Below are 20,481 nucleotides of genomic sequence, written 5' to 3'. Positions count from 1 at the left end.
AACAGAACCATAATTGAATAAAATTGAATGGAGTATAATAGCCTGAATTATACTTCAGTTGATCATAATCAACGTTGAGTGTGAACACGGCTTATGAGAATAATGAATATGACAATTCAGTGTAATTTCATCGAAGCTCGTAGATCAGACATTGTACTTGTTGAAAAAAAGAATGGAGAGACATACATCATTGATGTAGCCATACCAGGGGAAGTACGAGTAAGGGATAATTAACTTGAAAAGGTTGAGAAGTGCAAGTTGCTGAAAGATGAAATAGCGCGAATGTCAAACATGGTAACTGTCATTCCAGTAGCATCCCTTGTGGAACGCCAAAGCTAACAGGTAGTTTGGTTGACAGTGTTGTATTTATTCGCTCAAATTGGTATCGTGAGGTTAAATAACTTCCGAACCATTCTATCGCAGGTCTGGACGCACCAATGTCCTGTAACTTAGCAAGTAGTATTTGATGGTCAATACTGTCGAAAGCTTTGCTTAGATCAAGAAAGACAACTGCAGTTAGTTTCTTTGTGTCAATGGCCTTTAGGATTCCGTCAGTTGTTTGAATGACAGATGTTTCCGTTGAATGCCACTGTTTATTTCCGCTTTGTTTGGATGATAAACGGCCTCTCGAGAGTAGATATGACATAAACTGATTGTGAGCAACACGCTCACAGACTTTAGAAGGACAGGGAGTTGTGAAATTGGTCTATTATTGTTTGTAATGTCGTGGTCTCCAACCTTGGGTATCGGGGTCACTTCAGCTGTTTTCCAGGCCAAAGGGAAGGTGTCAAACGCAAAGGTAGCGTTACTAATAGACGTTAACGTCCAAACTTACAGAGAAGGCGGTCGCTGTACAGTTACAGGAGCACATGCGAGTCCATGGTTTGTTTCCAGAATTGCAAAGTGCTTACCGCCAACATCATAGCACTGAGACCACACTACTTAAGGTGAAGAACGATCTCCTAATGGCGATGGATAAAGGTCAAGTTACGTTGATGGTGCTTCTCGACTTAAGCTCTGCATTCGACACCGTCGAACAAGAGGTCCTTCTAGATCGATTGAGGTCAACAGTTGGGTTGCGCGGGAAAGTACTGCAGGTGTCGATTAATGGGACTCTCTCAAAGCCATTTGATTTGATGTGTGGAGTCCCCTAAGGGTCATGCCTGGGCCCACTTTTGTTTACCATCTACATGAGTTAGCTCTTTCAGATATTAAAACACCATCTGCCCTTCGTTCACACATATGAAGACGACACACAGTTGTATTGGTCATTTAAGCCATCTGACACTTTCAGTGAAGTTGAAGCTTTATCTGCCATGCAGAAGTGCATCTGTGATGCCCGAGCATGGATGAGAGAGGATCAGCTTATGCTCACTGATGACAAGACTGAATTCCTGATTATAGGTACTCGCCAGCAGCTCTCAAAAGTTTCAATCCAAAGAATCAAGGTTGGACAGGTTGAAGTCTCTCCTGTAGTCTCTGCGCGCAATCTAGGCACATGATTTGATACGCATCTAGATATGGGAACTCATATTACAAAGACATGTAGCGGCGCTTTCTATTACTTGTACAACATACGTCATATTAGGAAATATCTATCCAGAGAATCAACTGAAAAACTAGTACATGCTTTTATTAGTAGTAGATTGGATTATTGTAATAGTCATTTATATGGAATTCCGGAGTATCAAACTAGGAAACTGCAACGTGTTATGAATGCAAGTGCAAGACTTATTCATGGCGCGCCCAAGTTCTGTCACATAACACCTCTGCTCGCAGAATTACATTGGTTACCAGTGCGCGCCAGAGTACATTATAAGATACTTCTGATAACGTATACAATTTTGCACGGTTATGCGCCTAAGTACCTTTCAGACCTAATTAGCATTCAACAGCCTTCGTGCTATAGCTTAAGACGTAATGACAATGGTCCCTTGCTTAAAAGACCAATTGCGAAAACAAAGAAAACAATGGGTGACAGAGCATTTCAGATGGCTGCTCCCCTTTTATGGAACAAGTTACCTAGGTCTGCACGGGAAGCAAGGAACTTAGAATCTTTTAAGACTATAATTAAAACATTTTTATACAAGGAATCATTTCAGTTATCTGAGTAATTTTCTTTTATCCATTAGTATTTTAGAAGTTCTTTCTACAGTTGTTTTATTTTATGTTAGATTTTTAATGTAAATAGTTTGTAAGCTTTATTGAAAGACTTGTACGATTTATAATAAACTGTCAGGTGTAAGTTTAGTTATTAAGTTATACACTCTTTCGAATATTGTATAGAAAAGGCGCAATATAAGTAATAAATTATTATTATTATTATTATTATTATTATTATTATTATAGTAAACAATCTTTGATCACACGGTTTTGAATTTTATCAATCATAAGGGCTTTACCACTCGCCATTGATGTGACTATTTTATTAACTTGTTCGCACTTCACAGCGTTGAAGGTAAACTGCTCTGACAATTGGTATGATCATGAAAAAAGGATTAATCAAGGAGGTTACATCAATCTTAGCTTATCAAATTGAAGTTAATTCAAACAACAAAAGGCGGGGCCTGTAGCTCTTGACAACAATTAACTAACTGCTAATACGTTGATTATCTCTTGATTTCAATTGATGCCAGCACGTTTTATCTGATTAAACAGCCACGCAAACAACACGAAGCCTCAAACAACGTTATCATCCGAAACATTGCAAAAAAAGTGACATCAAGTACGCTTTAGTTGTCATGCCCCAGGGAGCTTTCTGGGCTAATCAAAATGCCTTATAGTAGACCTTAAGCATGCTATTTTTTCTGAACAGTTTGCAATCATCGATTAGTCTCAAAACCAAACCGGGATGTAAAACTGGGGCTTTATTCCCCTTCTCTTTTCGAACAGCCGAGTGGGTTTGTAAACGTCCACTGGAGAAAAATTGTTATCAATAACATGGTCTTTATCCTATAGGTTTTGCCCTTAGTTGTTCTCAGTTTGGTCCAGCGACCTCCCACACGATGGTATGATGATCCACCCACTGACTCATTAATTCTAGTATATATTCCAGTATTCTCGTCTGCCGGCTGTGGACTGAGCACACGAGGAGATTGAGGCTCTTTTTTGGAACAATGCCACCAGATGCCTTTATAGCAGTAGCACTCTGAATACGACGAGCAGCTCCTGAGGTCATGGGTCTTCCAACCCCTCTTAAAAGTCGAGGACTTCTACCTTCGCAAAAAAGGAAGGAAAAAAACACATAATTAAGGCAATGCTTCGAACATTGACCAGCAAAAAAAAACTGGATATAAAAAACCAGGAAAGATTTATTGCTGCTCGACTAGTTAAATAGCATAATAGCATGCAAACAAGGAAAGGTACAAGAAAAGCGTAAATTACAATAAACGGCCAAAACAAACACTTTGGCGCGGATGGATCCGTTTGCATGTTCAATGTTGGTTTACGCATGCAAATGTATAGCACTTCTTTAACGAGGCAATCAAATTTGCGCTACATTTCGTGATGATGTGAAATTGCTCAACGAAGCGTTCAGGCATTTTCTCTATTGTGTTGGACGTTTTAGTGTTTGTAAATCGAAGATGACTTTCTAGTATGCCCTTCTATGCTCTCGTGTAAGTGACCACGTATATAATTCACATACCCTGCATCACACAGGTTACATTTAAATTCATAGACGAGACATTGTCGGTTGACAATAGGGCGCTTCAACTCATGTAGCTTAAGTTGTTGCTGGAGCTTAGGGCTCACAAACACTGGTCTGACAGTAACGTTAACCTTGGAACTTAGATTGTTCAGTTGTTGTTTAACATAATTAGCTGAAGACTGGTCCGTAAAGGGTAATACTACTCTCATAGTTTCCGATGGTACATCTGGTGATGGGCAGGGCTCCTGAAATGAAATCCTTCTCTCAACGAACCGCTTGATTGTAGTTTCAACCAGTGGCTTTGGGTATTTCAAGTTATGGAAAACCCCCCTAAGGTGGTCACATTCCTCCGAGAAGAATAACCAATTAGAAGATAATCGATAAGCGCGATCCAACATGGTGTTAACTAGGCTGAGCTTGTACTTAATGTCAACGTGACTCTGAAAATGCAGAGGGAGACCAGTGTTGGTGCTTTTGATGTACATCTTTCTCTCGATCTTTGGTGCACGGTTAAGTAATTCAGTTCCTAAAAAGGGAAGGGATCCTTCCCGTTCGATTCCCATGGTAAACTTGAGGGAAGGATGGGTACAGTTAAGGGTATCCAGAAATTGGCTAGCGGTCGTCCTATCAGGCATTACGGTCAGGGTGTCATCGACGTACCGCGGAAATTGACCATGTTGTTCGAGGTTTTCCTCAATCGAGCACATGAAGACGTTAGCCCGCAACGGGCCAAAGGGAGAGCCCATAGTAACTCCATGCGTCCGTTCGCATAAAGCACCGTCAAATTGGAAAAGCTTTTTTTTTGTAGCTGCTCGGAGGAGGTCGATTAAATCCGTTTTAGCGAGGTTTCAGCTGTGTGTCTCGTTGAACCAATCTTGGACAAGGGCTTTTTCCTCCAAGGGTAAATTTGTAAATAATGAGGAGACGTCATAGGAAGCTAAACTTTGGCCGACAGGGGTTTCAACTTGTCATCAAGCCATTTCCATTTCGCTAACAAATAATTGTAGGTGTAAGTAGCAGAGAGTATTGGCCGCACGGCCAACTGTTCTTTATGTGTCTTCGGCAAGCCATACAAGTGTGCGAGTCTGGACCCTTTCGGGTGGAGAGCGTCGGCGATGGATTTCGGTAGAATCGTTCGAACGAGAGTTTCCAACTCCTATTCCTTCTGGAGAAGGGGGTGGTAATGCTTAGGAGGTCGTCCTCTGGTTTTTGGTCTCTCCGAGTTGTGGACGTTGGCCTCCTACGTCCACAATTCAACCTAGTACGACAACATTCACTTTCATTTCGGTACACCAGCTTTTACCAATCTTTTCATATATTGGCGTTTAAGCTCTCAGTGTTATGTCATCAAATATTCTGTTTGACTGAAGTCAAATATGCTTCACCTCTCGCGCTGCGAAGGCAACTTTGCGTAATTAGCAGTCTTAATCAACACACCTGCATTCCTATTTTATAGTCATTTTTGAGCTCATAAACCCACTGTGATCAAGTAATCAAAATGCTAAAATTCAACAAACATAGCGTAGTCTTGAATAAGACTACGCTAAAATTTCGCTCTATCACACACCAACGCACTGGTTAAATTTCCACCCTTGTGCAGGACATTTGTTGTGTAAAATATCTTTCACCAGATCAAATTTCATACACGTTTTCGTACTTTCGCAATAGGTGCACTAAAATAAAAAAAAGATAAATTGTAGGGATACCAGTCATAGCATTCAGAGATAAATGAGAAAAAACTGAGTTGATAAAAAGTGAGTTGAACTATTGAAGTTACCACCCTGAAAGGTACCAATGACAGGTGCAAGCACGAGTAGTATTGTTGCCCTCTGAAAAAAAAAAAAAAAGATAGGACATCCGTTGGAGTTTTGTTCACATGTCCGATACCAGCTCCTCGGGTGGTCATGCATAATTCCTCAACATGAAAGACCACGGACACCTCCTGACATTTACACGATATAATATCCCTTGCCACACACGAATTCCTTACCACTAAATAACAGAGCGTTGACGATCTACTCCATTTAGGTCAAAGCAATTGTTCAAACACGGTAAGGTTTAATTCATTGTTTTTTTTTTCCGAGTCCTTTTTGGTCAACGTTTTTATGAGGCGTCCAAGGCCCTTTTTAAAGAGTTATGAATTCTCGTCCGCAGACCCCGCCATTCTTGCTTTCGCCTTTGATACTAATTAACGGTCTAAGGCTGGTTCTGGTCCTCGAATGAAAATGTTATTCAAAAAGATCTTTTGTCTCAAGTACTTACTTCTAAAATGACAATCAGTACTTACTCCCTCTTTGATGCAGTCATCACATGTCGTCGCATTGCTTGTCTGGCTGCCTTTTTGTTTCTGTCGGAAAATAAACTCTCTCAGGAACTCATCAAGGAGAGCCTCTATCTCCACTAATTCCTGGAGTCGGCCCTTTCCCGAGTAAATTTATTTATAGGAACAAGTTTACCCCTCGAAAAGTAACATATACTTTCCTTGACGCCGAAATAGCTTTGTTTGTCTTGACTGGCTTTTACAACAATGGGCATGATGAATCTCCCAAAGGAGGCGTTCTATAGATAAATCTGCTCGGGAGATAAAAAACAACTCAAAAACCGCGGTAAGAAACAAAGTAAGGCATATATTTATATCTGTACGTTTCGAATGCGTTTTACTATTTTTGTTACCGCTGTTTGTGTGTTGTTTTTTATCAAACTTAAATGGCCAAAGAACAAGAAATATCTACGATATTATACTCGGGAGATGATTGACTCCTGGGCAAAGTATAGGAGATAGAGGCTCCATTTGATATCGATTGATGAATTCCTGACTCTCTTGATCACTTTTTTTCGTACATGGTCCATTCCCTAATAAAAGCCGGAATACCCACTCCATCAAAACACTTAAAGAAAGCGGAAGCATTGAGCAAATAAAATGATTGCTGTATTGACTCCAGGTTTATTTTTTTTGCAATCCCCTCCCGCGCGCTGCATTGCGTTAGCAAGACCGCTCGCGAAAACTGCGTTCGGCCACCTTAACTTGCCACGAATTCAGTACTGTCATCCTTACTGCCGATGCAACATTGATTTAGATGGCGGTGTTCGAGATCTTTCATATGCTATGACGAGCTGTATTAAAACAATCATTATTCCATTCTTTGTGTCCGAGAAGTTCTACATGTATCTCCAAAGACTGAGAAAACACAACGCTAAGGAGAGTTTTCTCTTCTGTAGCCTCCTTGGGTTCGCTCAGAGTTTGCCAACGTCGCGTTCTCTTTGACCGTAAAAAATGTTAAGTTCCCAAGGTTATTCTGCTAATGGCCGTTTTATACTAGAGGCGCAAAATGCGTCTGGGCGACCTTGGACAATTCATTTTAATGGGTCAGTTTTAGTTCATCATTTAATTCGTCCTGTATAAAGACAGGCAAGAGACTCATTATTCGTCTAGACGATGTAAATCGTTTGGTGCGTCTTTGAATTAAGAAGCACTTAACGATTTAGTTCGTCCAGACGTATAACGTGTCTCTCGCCCGTCTTTACACACCTTTATACATGACGAACTAAAAGACGTATTAAATTTAAATTGCCCAAAGTCGTCGACACGTATTATGCGTCTCTAGAATAAAAACAGCCATTATCAGGGCGCAGTACTTCTACCTTTCACTGCATGAAAGGAGACCAATATTGCCGAACAAATGCTGCATGGAAGCCAATCCACTCATAACCTTCTGTGCTGCTGGCAAAAGCAAATCACCTCTTCACTGCTTTATAGACAATGCGTTAGTATCGTAAGTTAAAGGGAGAGTTTCACGTCTCTGCGCATGGGCAAACTGTCGAGTCAGCCCATTTAATTCCATTGTTATTGAAACAACCGAAAGCACTGATGCAGGAAACGGAAACAATCCCATAGTAATAGATTACTCATTGGAATTATTTTTGGAATCATTTCCTTTGTGTTATGAACCTACTGCATGCGAATAGATGACTCGTGCGTTATGACAACTCGTGCGTAGAATAAATTTTCGACCCGTACAATAAATTCGAGATCAAAACTAAATTCGATATTTTCTGTGTAAACCCGCAGTGTCTTCCACCAAATTTGGGCCTTAGTCATTCAGTGTATTTGCTTTGTAATACTCTCTGTGTTTAATTAACATCATCTGGTTCAGTGAGAAACCGTAAAATTTACAACTGCTAGAGCTAAAGCTTGGACATGCGCAAAACCGTGAAACTGTCCTATTAAGCAATCCATCTCTAATTGCACTCGGAACGTTTGGGAGCAGTCCACGGAAATTATTAAGCCGCTAGACTTGGTTTCGGCTGCGCTCCTCCAGCAGCTATGTCGCTTCTCATGCGCTCTCCAACTTTAAATCTAACTTCACCCGGAAGTGTTTTATCATAGTCCGATATCTAATGCAACGCCTGCCTTCTCAAGGAAAAGCCGATTTTAGCTTGCAAAGGTTAACAATACAAGTTCAAAGGTTGGGTTCGAAAATTTACTTTGGCCCTGTAAATAGACCTTTTCAAGGTTAATGACGCCATCTCAGCTGGGCTGGGGCAAACATAGCTAAAATTACAGTACATGTATATGATTTTGGCCAACTTGGAACCGCTGTAACACCGCTACAAAGAGGTGGATTTCCAAAGTGAAAGTGTCTTTTAAAAATTAAACTAAGATTATTTTCATGAAATATAAAGAACTGATTCAGATTACAACGACCATAAACGAATTTTTAAGATTTCATTCAAACTCTTCTGATAAAAATCATGCAAATTGCCGCAAAATTAGAGGCCACATAAGAAGATTTATGATTCGAATTTACGGACGTCCTGCCGTCCTTAATGGCCTTATTTTCTATTGAATATTATAATTGAATGATATAAATAAAACTTTTTGCCATAGTGGCAAAAGTTAGAAATCCGTCTCTTTTTAGCGGCGTTACAGCGGTTCCAAGTCGGGCAAAATCCCATACATTCACTGTAATTTTAGCCCCAGAGCAAGGGCGTAGCTAGGAGGGGGGGGGGGGGGGGTCCTGGGGTGCCCGTGACCCCCCTTTGTAAGCCGCTTTTAACTCAAACAACCTACAATATTCAGGTTGCGAAAACGCGAGTACCCTCTGTTTCACACAGTGTGACCCCCGCTTTGAAAAATCCTGGCTACGCCCATGCAGAGATTCGGTTTACTCTTAATTTTGGTACTATACATTACACCCGGTAGAATCTTATACCTTAGTGGCTGCGAATCTTATCCCTTTGTAGAGTGGTCAACCAGCAGTCACCAAAAGAATTAATTATTTATTCAAAGAACGTTTGTTTTACGAAATTACCAGCTTGAACATTATGATTTGATATCAGAAATTGAAAAACATGTACTGCCAATATCAAAACCAAGATCGAAGGATTCTTTGCACAGATTATCATTGCATGTTACAATTTTCATTTAGAAATTTACCACGCGCGAGGAAGGGAACGCCTGCAAGGAAGGACGCTATTGTCAAACTCTAAACATGTGGTTGAAAGATTGCTCCTTTTTCGGGCGACCGCATTTTGTTTCTCTCTACTCCACGAGATTTTTTGGGAAAAAGTTGCCGTAAACAACATTCCTGAGTGGAGCAATTTTAACTGGAAAGGTTTTTTAATGGATGCCATTCGACAACTTTAGAGATTTGGCAGCTGCTTTATGTATGCATACTAATTCAAACAATGGGTGGTTTGCAACCAATCTCTAGAGACAAAGATAACAATGCCACAATGTACAATTGCTGGTGGACGAAAAAAAGGAGCTAATGAGAGATCTTTGGTTTTCGTCCACCAACATGGCGGCCATCATGCAACGTGAAAACAACCCATCGCGTCCTTGCAAGCATTCCCTCCCCTTCTTCCTCGCGCGAACTCCTCGTTTTCCCGCCGGTTCTCCCTTCCCTACCCCTTTGAAGGCCTGCCACGCAGGCTAATTGGGTATGTTTAGCGGGTACGTAATAGCCATAGGCTAATGAACTTAGACCACACCACAACACGGGAAACTTCATGCCCTGCTCTTTTCGATCAGTGTGTGGGATCTTTTACGTCCCACAGAACGTTTTTGAACAAGGATTTTGACACGGGGCCGTATGGTTTGTAGTCCTTATCCGAAAAGACTTAAAAGTCTAGCCATTTGCGGCTGTAATTACGAAGGCAGCACTTTCTCATTGGTTATTTTAGAGTTGGTCAGGAAGGAGTCGAATTCACGACCTTCCGCATGGAGGCGCGATGCTCAACCATTTGATCGGTGCGCAGTCGGGACAGAGCAAACAAATTAAGATCCTCGATTTTGTCCGCAATTTCTCCTTCCCTACCAATTAAATGATCCTGTGGATGTTTCATGTCAAAGGCGAGCACTTAAGGTTGAGATATTGGAATCCATGTTTTATAGCCACAGTTGAATTATTAAGTTTTGGCTTAAATCACACGTTTGCCCTCTCGGGTTTTTTTTCATGATTAGAGGTGCTCCGTCAATCTTTTTTTTTTAGGTCAATCATTCAGTCATTTAAAACTCTGGAAAGTAGTTTCGCACGTTCAAACATGTGAATAATAAGGTTTTCACCTCAAAGGAAATATCATAATAAAAGAGTGTTTTCACTCACGTGATCAGTTACCTTGTTTTTCCACAGAAACAAAAAAATTGTTTGTATGATAATAGGCCGCCGTTCCTTTGTTTAGGGACACCAACATGGCTGCCGTGACGTCACGTGAAAACACTCTATAAATGATTGTAATCGCATCATTAAATAAGGGAAGGCTTTGTAATGGGACAGTATTATTGTTGTGTTTGTCACGTTTTTTTGTGCAAGTTATGTGTTATGTGTTAATAAAGAAAAGTGTAGACTGAAATATCCTCGCTCAGCCTCGTTCCCAGGGCTTTTGAATGACGTACCTCGCTGGTCCGCTGGAAGACTTGCCTATTACGGGCTGTGGAATAACTTTCACTTGGATTTCGTTACCGCAAAAAAAATAAAAAAAAAAAAAAAAAAAAAAAAAAAAGAAAGAGAGAGAGAGAATTTTCAAAGATTGACTGTTATTGTCTTATTTACCCTCAACCGAAATGTCTTATCACATGACTTTAAGCGCCGGTCACGTGAACTTATCTGATATTTCTGGGAAAGATTGTGATACCGATAAGAATGTCGCTTTCCATCGGTGAGAGAACAGGACTATTTTCTGCAGGCCCCAGGGAAAAGGTAAGAATGCATCCTAGAAAGCTATACCGACGAAAGAAAGGTCGAGAAGGTTGAGAATTTGTGCACGAGTGATGCGCGTATATTCACTAATTCTTTTACAATTCGTTGGCAATGGCCGTAAGCCGTTCTTGTCGGCATTTTGCACTCACTTGTTCACTCGGAGACGAAATCTCTATTCATACGCGAAGGTTGGCACTTGAAAAAATCTGTTAAAGTTTGCAATCGTACACACCCTCGATAAATTTACAAGCACCTTTTAAGTAAAGGATCCGGTGGCCCTTGTTAGGTAACAGTAACTGCGAGGAACTAGTGAATCGCAGCCTTGTCTTTGCTTGTGTAAATATTCGTTTTGGAGCAGCACTGATCGCGAAAGCACCTAAACAAGGCTTCTTTCGCAATACGAAGCCACCACGCGAGACCCTTGAGCTGATTACCATTTCTGGTTAATGTATTTTCGAGAAAACCGATTCCATTGTATTGCGCAGGATGGCTGTCAGTGATCTTTGAAAAGAGAACCATTCAGAGCACATTTCCGAGAAATACATGTTTTGGTTGGCGTCCTTACAAAGACGCTTGACTATGAGGGGTACGGCAGAAGGCAATGTGCAATTGAAGCAAAACTGCGAAGAGTTACTCATTTCGAAAATTAAAACTCGATAAGTGGAAAAGATCACGAATTTTCCGTGAAAAGTCTAGAATAAGAGTCGAGTAAACACGAGCACACTATGTACTTTACAAACGTACAAACACGCTCTGTGAAATTAATTAATGCTATCAGTTTATTGAGTCGAAAACAAACGAGTTCTGTGATTCAAAGTAAAACTTAGAGTCGATTTTCCGATGTAGAATTAAGTGAAATTTTAAAAATTATTTGGTGGACCTACACGGTAGGATCATTTTCAGATGCTTTGAGGGGAATATCTTCTCTTTCTCTCCAAGTGCTTTTCAATTTATGTATGTGACTTGTCTTTTTACGGTTGACTTAATGACCGTGATCCGTATAAGTAAGAATATATGTAACTTTTCAGGCAGCATAAAAAAGTGTAGACTGCGAACGCAGACGTATTTCCGGCGGTCGTAAATACGTCTGCGTTCGCAGGCTAAAAAAAGAGGAGAATTGTAAAAGATTATCCTAAAAAACAATTCAACAAATAAAACCAAGTAAACTGCTGAAGTACCAGAGCTTAAGCTGGTTGCCTGTGTGTCATTTCGCATTTCCGAGAAAACAAGTACTGGTGCATATTGAGTCATTTGATTTCTCGGAATGTAGCAGCTGTTGTCAAAGCTAATTCCGAGAAATCACTGGCCGGCCGACGAGTTTCCTGCATTCATAATAATAACTAAAGGTCAACTGCGTAAATTTTTAGTTGAAAGCTTGTGTTCTTTAAGTTTCTTTTAATGTTTATTGTCAAAGGCAAATTTTATTCTGTATTTATCATCTCCTTTAGGACCTTTAAATCTTATTCCACACAGTACTTTCCAGATATGGCCGCGCGAAGCCATCCATCACCAAAAAATGTTTTTTTTTTCTCGAAAAGTACTTTCAGTCAGGGGGAAAGAAATACATCATTTTAAAGCTACGAAAATAAGCTTTCCAAAAAATCAGTTTTCCACACAAATTTGGCCATTTAAACGTCAATTACGAATTTTTTAATGACCAACAAAAATGTTCCTCATTTTATCAGCTTTCTTGGACCAAAATTTGACCAAAAACTGATGAGGCACGAATGTTTTTGGATCTTTAGGGGTAATCGGATTAGCGATCAATGCGTAATATGATAATGCGATAAAAGTGTCAAAGTTGCGACCCGTTGCTAACGGCAACGGAAGCGATCGCATTACGAATAATTAACCTCTGTTTGCCAAAAACCACCCAAATTTTCGACGGAAAATTCATCCCAGAGGATACAACTATTCACTGGACATGTTATTAACGGTAAATATATTCGAGCGAAAGCGAAAACAAGCGAATATTTTGAGGGAAAACACAATTCTGTGAGACCAAAAGACCATGTGCTGAACACACGCAATTGTATCACTACGAAAATAATCTTACCTTTTCAGCGATTTTAACGCTTGAAATTCCATCCAATGAACCACAAGTCCTTTTCTTTATCCTTTCCGAGAGCTGTAGTGTAATTTTTTAGCTGAAAAACGTTAGTAAAACCTACCGCTCCGCGATCGGTTGAAAATTTCGCCTTCGCATCGACTAAAATTGCCTGAGTCGCAAAGTCCGTAATTTAGGCGCCATGAAAGCTAGAAAGCCGAGATTTTCAGGGAACCTGGGGCTATTTCTCCCCAGTAAACAAGCCAAATTTCATCGCGATCGGTGAAAATGGCGGCGCGGCGAACTACGAATCCTGCAAAAAATGATTCAATTTAAAATCCGTTTGAGGCCCCCCTGTGGAAAGCTTTTTGCGTGTAGAGTAAAGCATGTCGGGCTGCGGTAGACGGTCTTCTGTGTCCGTATAACTGGAAGTGGGTCATCCATGCATCACTGATTAAATGACAGCTAATTCGATGTTTTTTTAAACCAAAATAAGAAATTCGACTCTCTAGAAAAAGAGATCAAACCAGGGTCAGTTGCATTGGTGTCGTAGGTGGGGCTTCTAATAATACTAAGAAGATAAAATTTAACCGTTATGAAATGCTTGGATTTTGATATTGTTGATCCAGCGATTTTGAGAATTAAGCAAATACAAAAGGACGCATGCAAAAGGGTGGCTAAAATTGAACTTAAAGAACCTCCACTAAAACAGCAAAATAACTTTAAACCACAGAACATAATGTTAACAATCAAAATTGTTCAAACGTTTTCCAATTAAAGCGTTTGTATCCGAAAAAAATGAATTTCGAAAACGCTTGTTTTCGCTTTCAAATTTCCCGGGTGCTGTCATCTTTGATAAATGTGACGTGTTTTGGTGGCCCTATTGTCCTGACACAAGGAGCGTTTGTTCTGGAACAGTTGGCCTTTCTGAAATTCAGCAGGGAACTGGGGCGAGTTTCAAACTTAACCTAATCGATAAACTGACACCACCACATGAAAGATCATGTTAAGATTGGTCATTTGACCGAGTATGATGCTTGTAGGGTGAACAAAGACCAAGTTATGGACCTTGAAACATGGTTCAAAATCCATACAGGCGTCTCTAATTTTGATACAACGTCCCCCAAAACCATATAAACTCTTAAAATTTTTATGATTTCCGTGATACTATGATTTCAGCGATTTTTATCGCAGATTCTTTCAAATTGTAGGTACTTGACGGGATTTTACAGTTGTCACCGTGAAACTGATAAAAACAAAATTAGAGTTTATATGGTTTTGGGGGACGCTTTTTCAAAATTAGAGACGTTTGTATGGATTTTGAACCGTATTTCAAGGTTCATAACTTGGCCTCCTTTCACCCAGAAAGCATCATACTTGGTCAAATGACCAACTCGCCCCAGTTCCCAGCTGAATTTCGGAAAGGCCAATAGGGCAACCACGATACATCACACTTATTCAAGATGGCGGCGCCCGGGAAATTTGAAAGCCAAAACAAGCGTTTTTCAAATTCTTGTTTTTCGAATATAAACGCTTTTATTTGATGAAGTTTGAACAATTTTAATTGTAAACATTATGTTCTGTGGTTTAAAGTTATTTTGTTGTTTTAGTGGAGGTTCCCTTTAAATTGTGTATACTCAACAGACATTTTGAGTAGTTAAGTTTATGTTTAGCTTGATTTGGTTGCAGTTTTCGGTCGCTGAATTCGTATGTGTAATCGCATGGGCACATTGCTTAATTACTTAATGAAAAGATTATTTGAGGGGACAGGACTGAGTTTCTCAATGCCACGAAACATTCTTTTCTTCAAAAAGGCATGGTGGATTTTTTCCATCCTCAGTAATCTAGTGCTAATTTATAAATATCTTTTTTATACTTTTAAATATATAACAAGGGAAAAGCTCTTTTCTGAGATTAGCTTTTCGGGTCTATTTTCTGCTCCATGGTTACTTTCGCATCTAGGCGTGTCTTGCAACAAATTTGCCCGTTCGTGTCTTGGAAACATGCGAGCACGTTAAGGGCTTTTAGATAGAGGCTGAAAAAATGTAAATTAATTAGCTTCAAGAAAATAACCTTTAACGACCTGTTATATTGTTGCGGCTAAGTTGCAATCGAAAATAAATATGAGGATCCATTTCGAAACATCATTGCGTTCAAGATCTTGTAAATGTGTCCTTTTCTCATAAAACAACAAGACTCCAGAGAGAATTGGGTCTCTTTCATCCGTGTTTATCAATATCTTAGGCATTTGTATGATAATTAACAGAACACCTAAATGGCAATGTGAGTGAAGCTAAATTTTAAACTGCTTTTTTTTAATAGATGAGCTATTTGTGAAAGCAGTTCAGAAGGTAGCTAAAATGGGTAAGTTCATTCAAAGCAATGGTACTCTAGCTTTTAATTTGCTTTTAAACTGAATTAACTTTCAGCTTGGAGTTGAAGTACCTATTTAACCCACTGAATCCATCCAAGCGTGAGCCTCATCGACCACTTAGTTCCTTTTGAAAGAAATATCTATATCAAAAGTGCGGGCTATAGATGAAAGAGAAAAATGACCCTCGCTTTATTGCTTATCTGGACAATTTAAGCAATTGTTTCTTAAGCTCTCGGTAAAGGAAAATGAGGTGTCTGCGGAAAAATGAAATTGTCGCGCCCGCGGCTATTTTTTGTATAGGGTCAAACTATATATCATATTAAAGCTAATAGATTCAATTATTTGAATAAATTTTAGTTTGTAGCCTCAAACTCAGAACGACCCATTCTGCTGGAGAAGCTCCTGCCCCTTCACTTTATTACGAAAGTAACTGCACTTTTTTGCATCTTAGTCACAGATGAATGCACTCCAATAGCGTGTTGACCCAGGGAAATTTGACGTTGAAGCTAGCGCCAAATTTCCCACCCCCGGGCACCTACAGACCGTCAAATTCCCCACCCCTGGGTACCTTCTGATCATCACATTCCTGCCCTGGAGTAACCTTTTTTCATTAGATTCACATTTAACAGCTGATGGAAATTTGTTGTGTAACACGAAACCTTTCCGCTGCTTACGGTGCTGAACAAGAACCTAAAATTAAGCAAAACAATAATATTGTGAACAATATGGTTATTTCTTAGCCTTGTAAATAGTTCTTTTACTATTTACAGGCTTTCGAATCAATCAAGCGTGCACAATGATAGAGTGGAAAGTTCATGAATACGTAGAAGAGTACAAAAGAAATTACGAAAAAAAAAAAAACATTCTTGTGCTTCTGAACACTCCAGCAAAGATGGAAAAAAGTGATGGTCCATATTTGCAAAAAAGCAAAACAAACTCGCTTTCCTTTCTTTCACCCAAAGGTATCTAAAGAAATCAGGAAAACCAGAGAATTCACGTCAAAACTACGATTGTGGATAACCTATCTCCAGGTTCTCTTGGTGTTCCAAGATGGCGGGCAATGTCAAATTCCCGACCCTGGGGACATACTGTACGTGTCAAAATCCATACCCAGGGAAAGGTTCTTTGAGTCAATTTCCCGTGGGTAACCCGCCACCCCCTCCCCCACCCTGGCGCTTAACATTGATAGGTGCATAATACCCGATGTTGTTAAGAGTCGATCTGTGGATGTGTACGTCTCCATTTCTGGTTCGAATTAACTATTCCTTCGTTAAACACAGGTAATGAAAGAAAAGTGAATTTAATCTGAAATCCGCGTTTGTGCGATCGCTTTCAAATGCAATAATCAAAAACCTCCGTTCACAAGTGCCACCTGCGGGCTCATTAGACTGGCGTATTTTGATAATGTCTTCGACTCCCAAATTATGGGAAAATGTGGGTACTTCTGGGTACTTCGCTCAAAATATCGTTTCGCCATCGATCTGCATGAGTGAAGTCCATATTTGGCAAAAACTATAATCCGCAACTGTGTAAATAACTTTATTCGTGACCTGTCTTCGGGTCAGTAATCATAGTGTGAAACAACCACATTTTGAATTATCAGAATATGAATAGTCTTCCATGGGTCTTGATGAGTAAATATCAGAATTTAAGTGATGAAGTATTGACAGGTACAAATCACTCACCATTATAATCGAAAAAACTTACGAAATAATCACGAAGAAGATCGTGTATTTCATCAACAGAGCACGCCATTTTGTTATTCCCCTTGGGACGAGATGCCGAAAACACGTCTTGGATACTATTCACTCCTCCTTTGATCGCGCATCAAAGTCGAAACTCTCACTTCATACTTAATTCGAACAGAAAAAGTGCCATAAAAGTAGTCTCCAAAGACAAACGAAAAATTCCTCACGTTGTATCTCGGGCAGTACAATCGACTATTAGAACAGAAAATTTGGAAGCAATATCTTAAAACCCGTCGGGACAGGAGGTCCGAGAAGTTGTAATTTTGGCGTCAAAATAAACTCGCAGAAAATTCGAGCTTGAAGATTTCGCGTGCAGTAACTCCGCTCCCTAATTGAAAGCAAATTATACTGAGCCAATCAGCGTTCGGGCACGTGCTAAGGTAGCAGACCGCGCGTGAAGCCTGTCAATTGACACCCAGTCATTTCACGTGTGGTTGACATGATAGGTCAATTATTTTTCGCACGCAGATTGTGGCGGGAAACAAAGAAAAGCGATTTTAGCGGTTTTAAAATTGATTTTTCACATTTTTTTTCGGGCAAATATATTCCACAGCCGACCGATTCAAGATTTGCAAAAACCAAACAAATGAGCGAGACGCCCCAATTTACCTTACCGAGATCTTAAGCATGGTTTTCACCAGCGACGCAAGCACAAGTACAAGCATAAACGCAAACACAAGAGGTTCGTGTCAAGTGAAAATGAACGATAACGCCAGCACAAGCACACGACACAGAGACAAATTAAAGATTTACTAGTTCCATGTTCTGTCTTACAACGCGGCACTGCGAGTGGAATCTGGAACGGGCCTTTTTCATTGGACGAACATTACAGCTCGCGTTGTGCTTACGTCCCGTTTTCACGAAACGCAAGCGAACGCAAGCAGAAGCGAAAGCACAAGGAAAAGGAAAAATTTTGATCCTTGCGCTGGTGCTTATGCTTGCGTGAGGCCATTTTTCACGGTGAAATAAGCGATCTCTTGCTTGCGTTTATGCTTGCACTAGTGAAAACCAGGCCTTATAGACACCTGAAAAATTCAGGCGGTTCCAATGTGATTCGAACCCATGACATTGACATTTGTGATGTCAGTGCAATGCTCTACCAACTGAGGTATGAAGCCACGTACTTGGAAGCAGGTCAATTTGTTGAGCTCATTTGTTCTCGTGAAAAAGGACTAGATGAAAGAAATGCATACATTTAAAGTGCGGGCTATACACGAATGAGAGAAATGATCCTAGTTCCTTTTGCTCTTATACAGGTTTTAAGATATTTGATTTGTCCTTTGCCTTTAGTATTAGTATATTTAGTATATACTAGTATATTTAGTATTAGTATATTATTACTATATTATGTATATTATTATTATTATTATTATTATTTTTATATTATTATTATTTATATTATTAGTATATTAGTATTTGCCTTTAGTATTAGTATGTCCTCTGTGTTGAAATTCAAGAATTGGCGGAGGTTTATCTCCTTATGTACTTTTTGTAAGTGCGGCTGACTTTTCATTGCAATTCTGCATTTCTTGACCCTCACACTGTTCACAACTTTTTTTGCCGTTCTTCTTTCTTATGGATTAATGTCCAATAATTACAGCATCAAGTTTAATCTAACAGAGGATTTTACTTGTCTTTTTATTCCAGCTGACAACGACGACGATGATGGGTTTAATTTGATTCAGCCCTCACTCATAAAACAGTTGAAGACCATCCTAGATCAGTACCCAGATGATGGTCAAATTCTGAAGGTACTATGCTAGATTTACTGCTCCTGTGAAAACAGCCTGTAGCTATCAGTGGCTTAAAATCACTTTGTCTCGGTCATATTGAGGATCACTGGTTTGTCAGCGTAAGCTGTTATGTGTACACCCTCTGTCAATAAAGTTGATGATGATGATGATGATTATTATTATTATTATTATTATTGTTATTATTATTATTATTGTTATTATTATTATTATAACAATAAAAAAGGAAATTACTATTGTCGGTTTTGGTAATGATGACATTAGTATTTGCCAAATACATTCGTTATTCAATTTTCGACCTCGGATATTGCGTTTCGAGTCTTCTGATTGGTCTACTCAATCTCGGTTATCATCTTATATACCATATGACCTAATATGGAAACTGATTGCGTCAAGTGTTGCCAAGCTGAAAAATTTGTGCTGGAAGCGAAATTTCCTGGGACACATGGCAAAGTGTCCAAGCACATTAGCCTCCATTTCATGCTAGATCAAGTCCAGGCGTGAGAATTTGAAAATGGGCTCTTCGCTTACCATTGTCCAATCTATTAGTGAGATAGCGTTTTATCACTTCCCATTTTCCGGGGTAACAACACCCCAACGAACTAAAGGCTGGACATAACAAAATATTCTCGCTATGCTTCACCCGAGGATAAAAAGCGAGAAAATCACGCACCATGATAAGACCAAACCACCCTAGGCCTAGGGGACGAAGTCTTCCTTGTCTTTGTGAAGGGCGAGTCGGCTCTTTAAAGTGTGTTTGCGTAACACCTGACTGGCAAAGTTTTAGCTTTGATTTCATTGAAAGGCTGTTTACTTTTAGTGTAAGTTTTGGATTTCAAGGTCCGCCATCACTCACGTTCAAAACTGACCGCTTATTATAAAATGTCAGCGTGTAAATGCAACTCATTATATATGCAAAACACATGAAAGCGCCTTTTTACTGTCAACAAGCATCGAAGTCTTTCTCTTCGCCGCTCATTTGTAGCTAGTCGCTTAAATGTCAGAGACCACCACATCGTCGTTTGTTGATAAACGTTTCCTGTCTTTGCTCTAAAATATGTATTTGAATATTTTGAAGAAAAAGCTGCCTTTAGATGAGAGGAACTGCACAGGTTGTGTTTATTTGTTGCACGAATTATAAAACCGCAAGCGGTGAGTAAAACAAGGATAATCTTTTTCTCTTGTTACCGTCTTTCGACTTCAAAGTCGTCTCTTAGAAATAAACGCACTATCTTTTTTCTTTGAAATGGCAGGTGTGAGCGCTTGTACGGCCGACAGTTTCCGGTCACACTTCACTGAATTCCTGGCACGATATTTGTGTTAGCTTCGGGAGCCGTATAGAGTCTAAAAGCAAAAAGTTAAAAATCTGTTAAAATATCTGGGTTTGAGAAATACTGCGCATGTCATCGCATGACAGTGCCCCTTTAAAGTTAAGTCCCGTTGGAACGGTCTCAACATTTGCTTTAACATGCGTTTAACACTTTTTGGGGGTTTTCCTCGGTGTAAAAACCTGTGAAACTTTTTCTTTGTTTTTTAAGCTCGTGGTGGGGTTAGGTTATTGTTTGATGTTTTTTTGCTCTTTAGTTTTTCTTTGTGTTACGTCATCTGTGAGTTTCACAGGTTTTTACACCGAGCATGATCCCTTTTTTGAACCAACTGTTCGGTGCGTTTGAACAGGTAGGGAAGGCCCTTTGAAACGGTTCAAACATT

The 20,481-nt window shown here is 39.7% G+C and overlaps 1 protein-coding gene, 1 long non-coding RNA gene and 1 pseudogene across 4 annotated transcripts in view; 1 reads left to right on the top strand and 2 right to left on the bottom strand.

The window, feature by feature from the left end:
- Positions 1-2,415: 2,415 nt before the first annotated feature.
- LOC138020883 (uncharacterized) lies at positions 2,416-10,624 on the bottom strand. 2 transcript variants are annotated; one of them, XR_011126334.1, is made up of 3 exons: positions 10,270-10,624; positions 5,937-5,996; positions 2,416-3,216 (listed from the first exon to the last, which is right to left on the bottom strand). It is a non-coding gene; the product is annotated as an uncharacterized lncRNA (long non-coding RNA). The 2 variants fall into 2 exon arrangements; XR_011126335.1 differs by lacking the exon at positions 2,416-3,216 and adding an exon at positions 4,658-5,478 and having other exon boundaries at positions 10,270-10,375.
- Positions 3,326-4,480, bottom strand: LOC138049088 (uncharacterized; annotated as a pseudogene).
- A 140-nt stretch (positions 10,625-10,764) lies between the features above and the next one.
- LOC138019948 (sacsin-like) overlaps positions 10,765-20,481 on the top strand; it is a 44,885-nt gene continuing 35,168 nt past the window's right edge. Inside the window, exons 1-3 of one of the 2 annotated variants that reach the window (XM_068866961.1) lie at positions 10,765-10,851; positions 15,221-15,262; positions 18,668-18,771. In XM_068866961.1, coding sequence (XP_068723062.1) covers positions 15,259-15,262; positions 18,668-18,771 — 108 coding nt within the window. In that variant the 5' untranslated portion in view covers positions 10,765-10,851; positions 15,221-15,258. The remainder of the gene's footprint in view (positions 10,852-15,220; positions 15,263-18,667; positions 18,772-20,481) is intronic. The other variant, XM_068867025.1, reaches the window with a different exon arrangement.

The sequence above is a fragment of the Montipora capricornis genome, chromosome 1, assembly GCF_036669925.1.
Source record: "Montipora capricornis isolate CH-2021 chromosome 1, ASM3666992v2, whole genome shotgun sequence".
In the NCBI taxonomy this organism is placed as follows: Eukaryota; Metazoa; Cnidaria; class Anthozoa; order Scleractinia; family Acroporidae; genus Montipora; species Montipora capricornis.
This window is presented reverse-complemented; position numbering and strand designations above follow the sequence as displayed.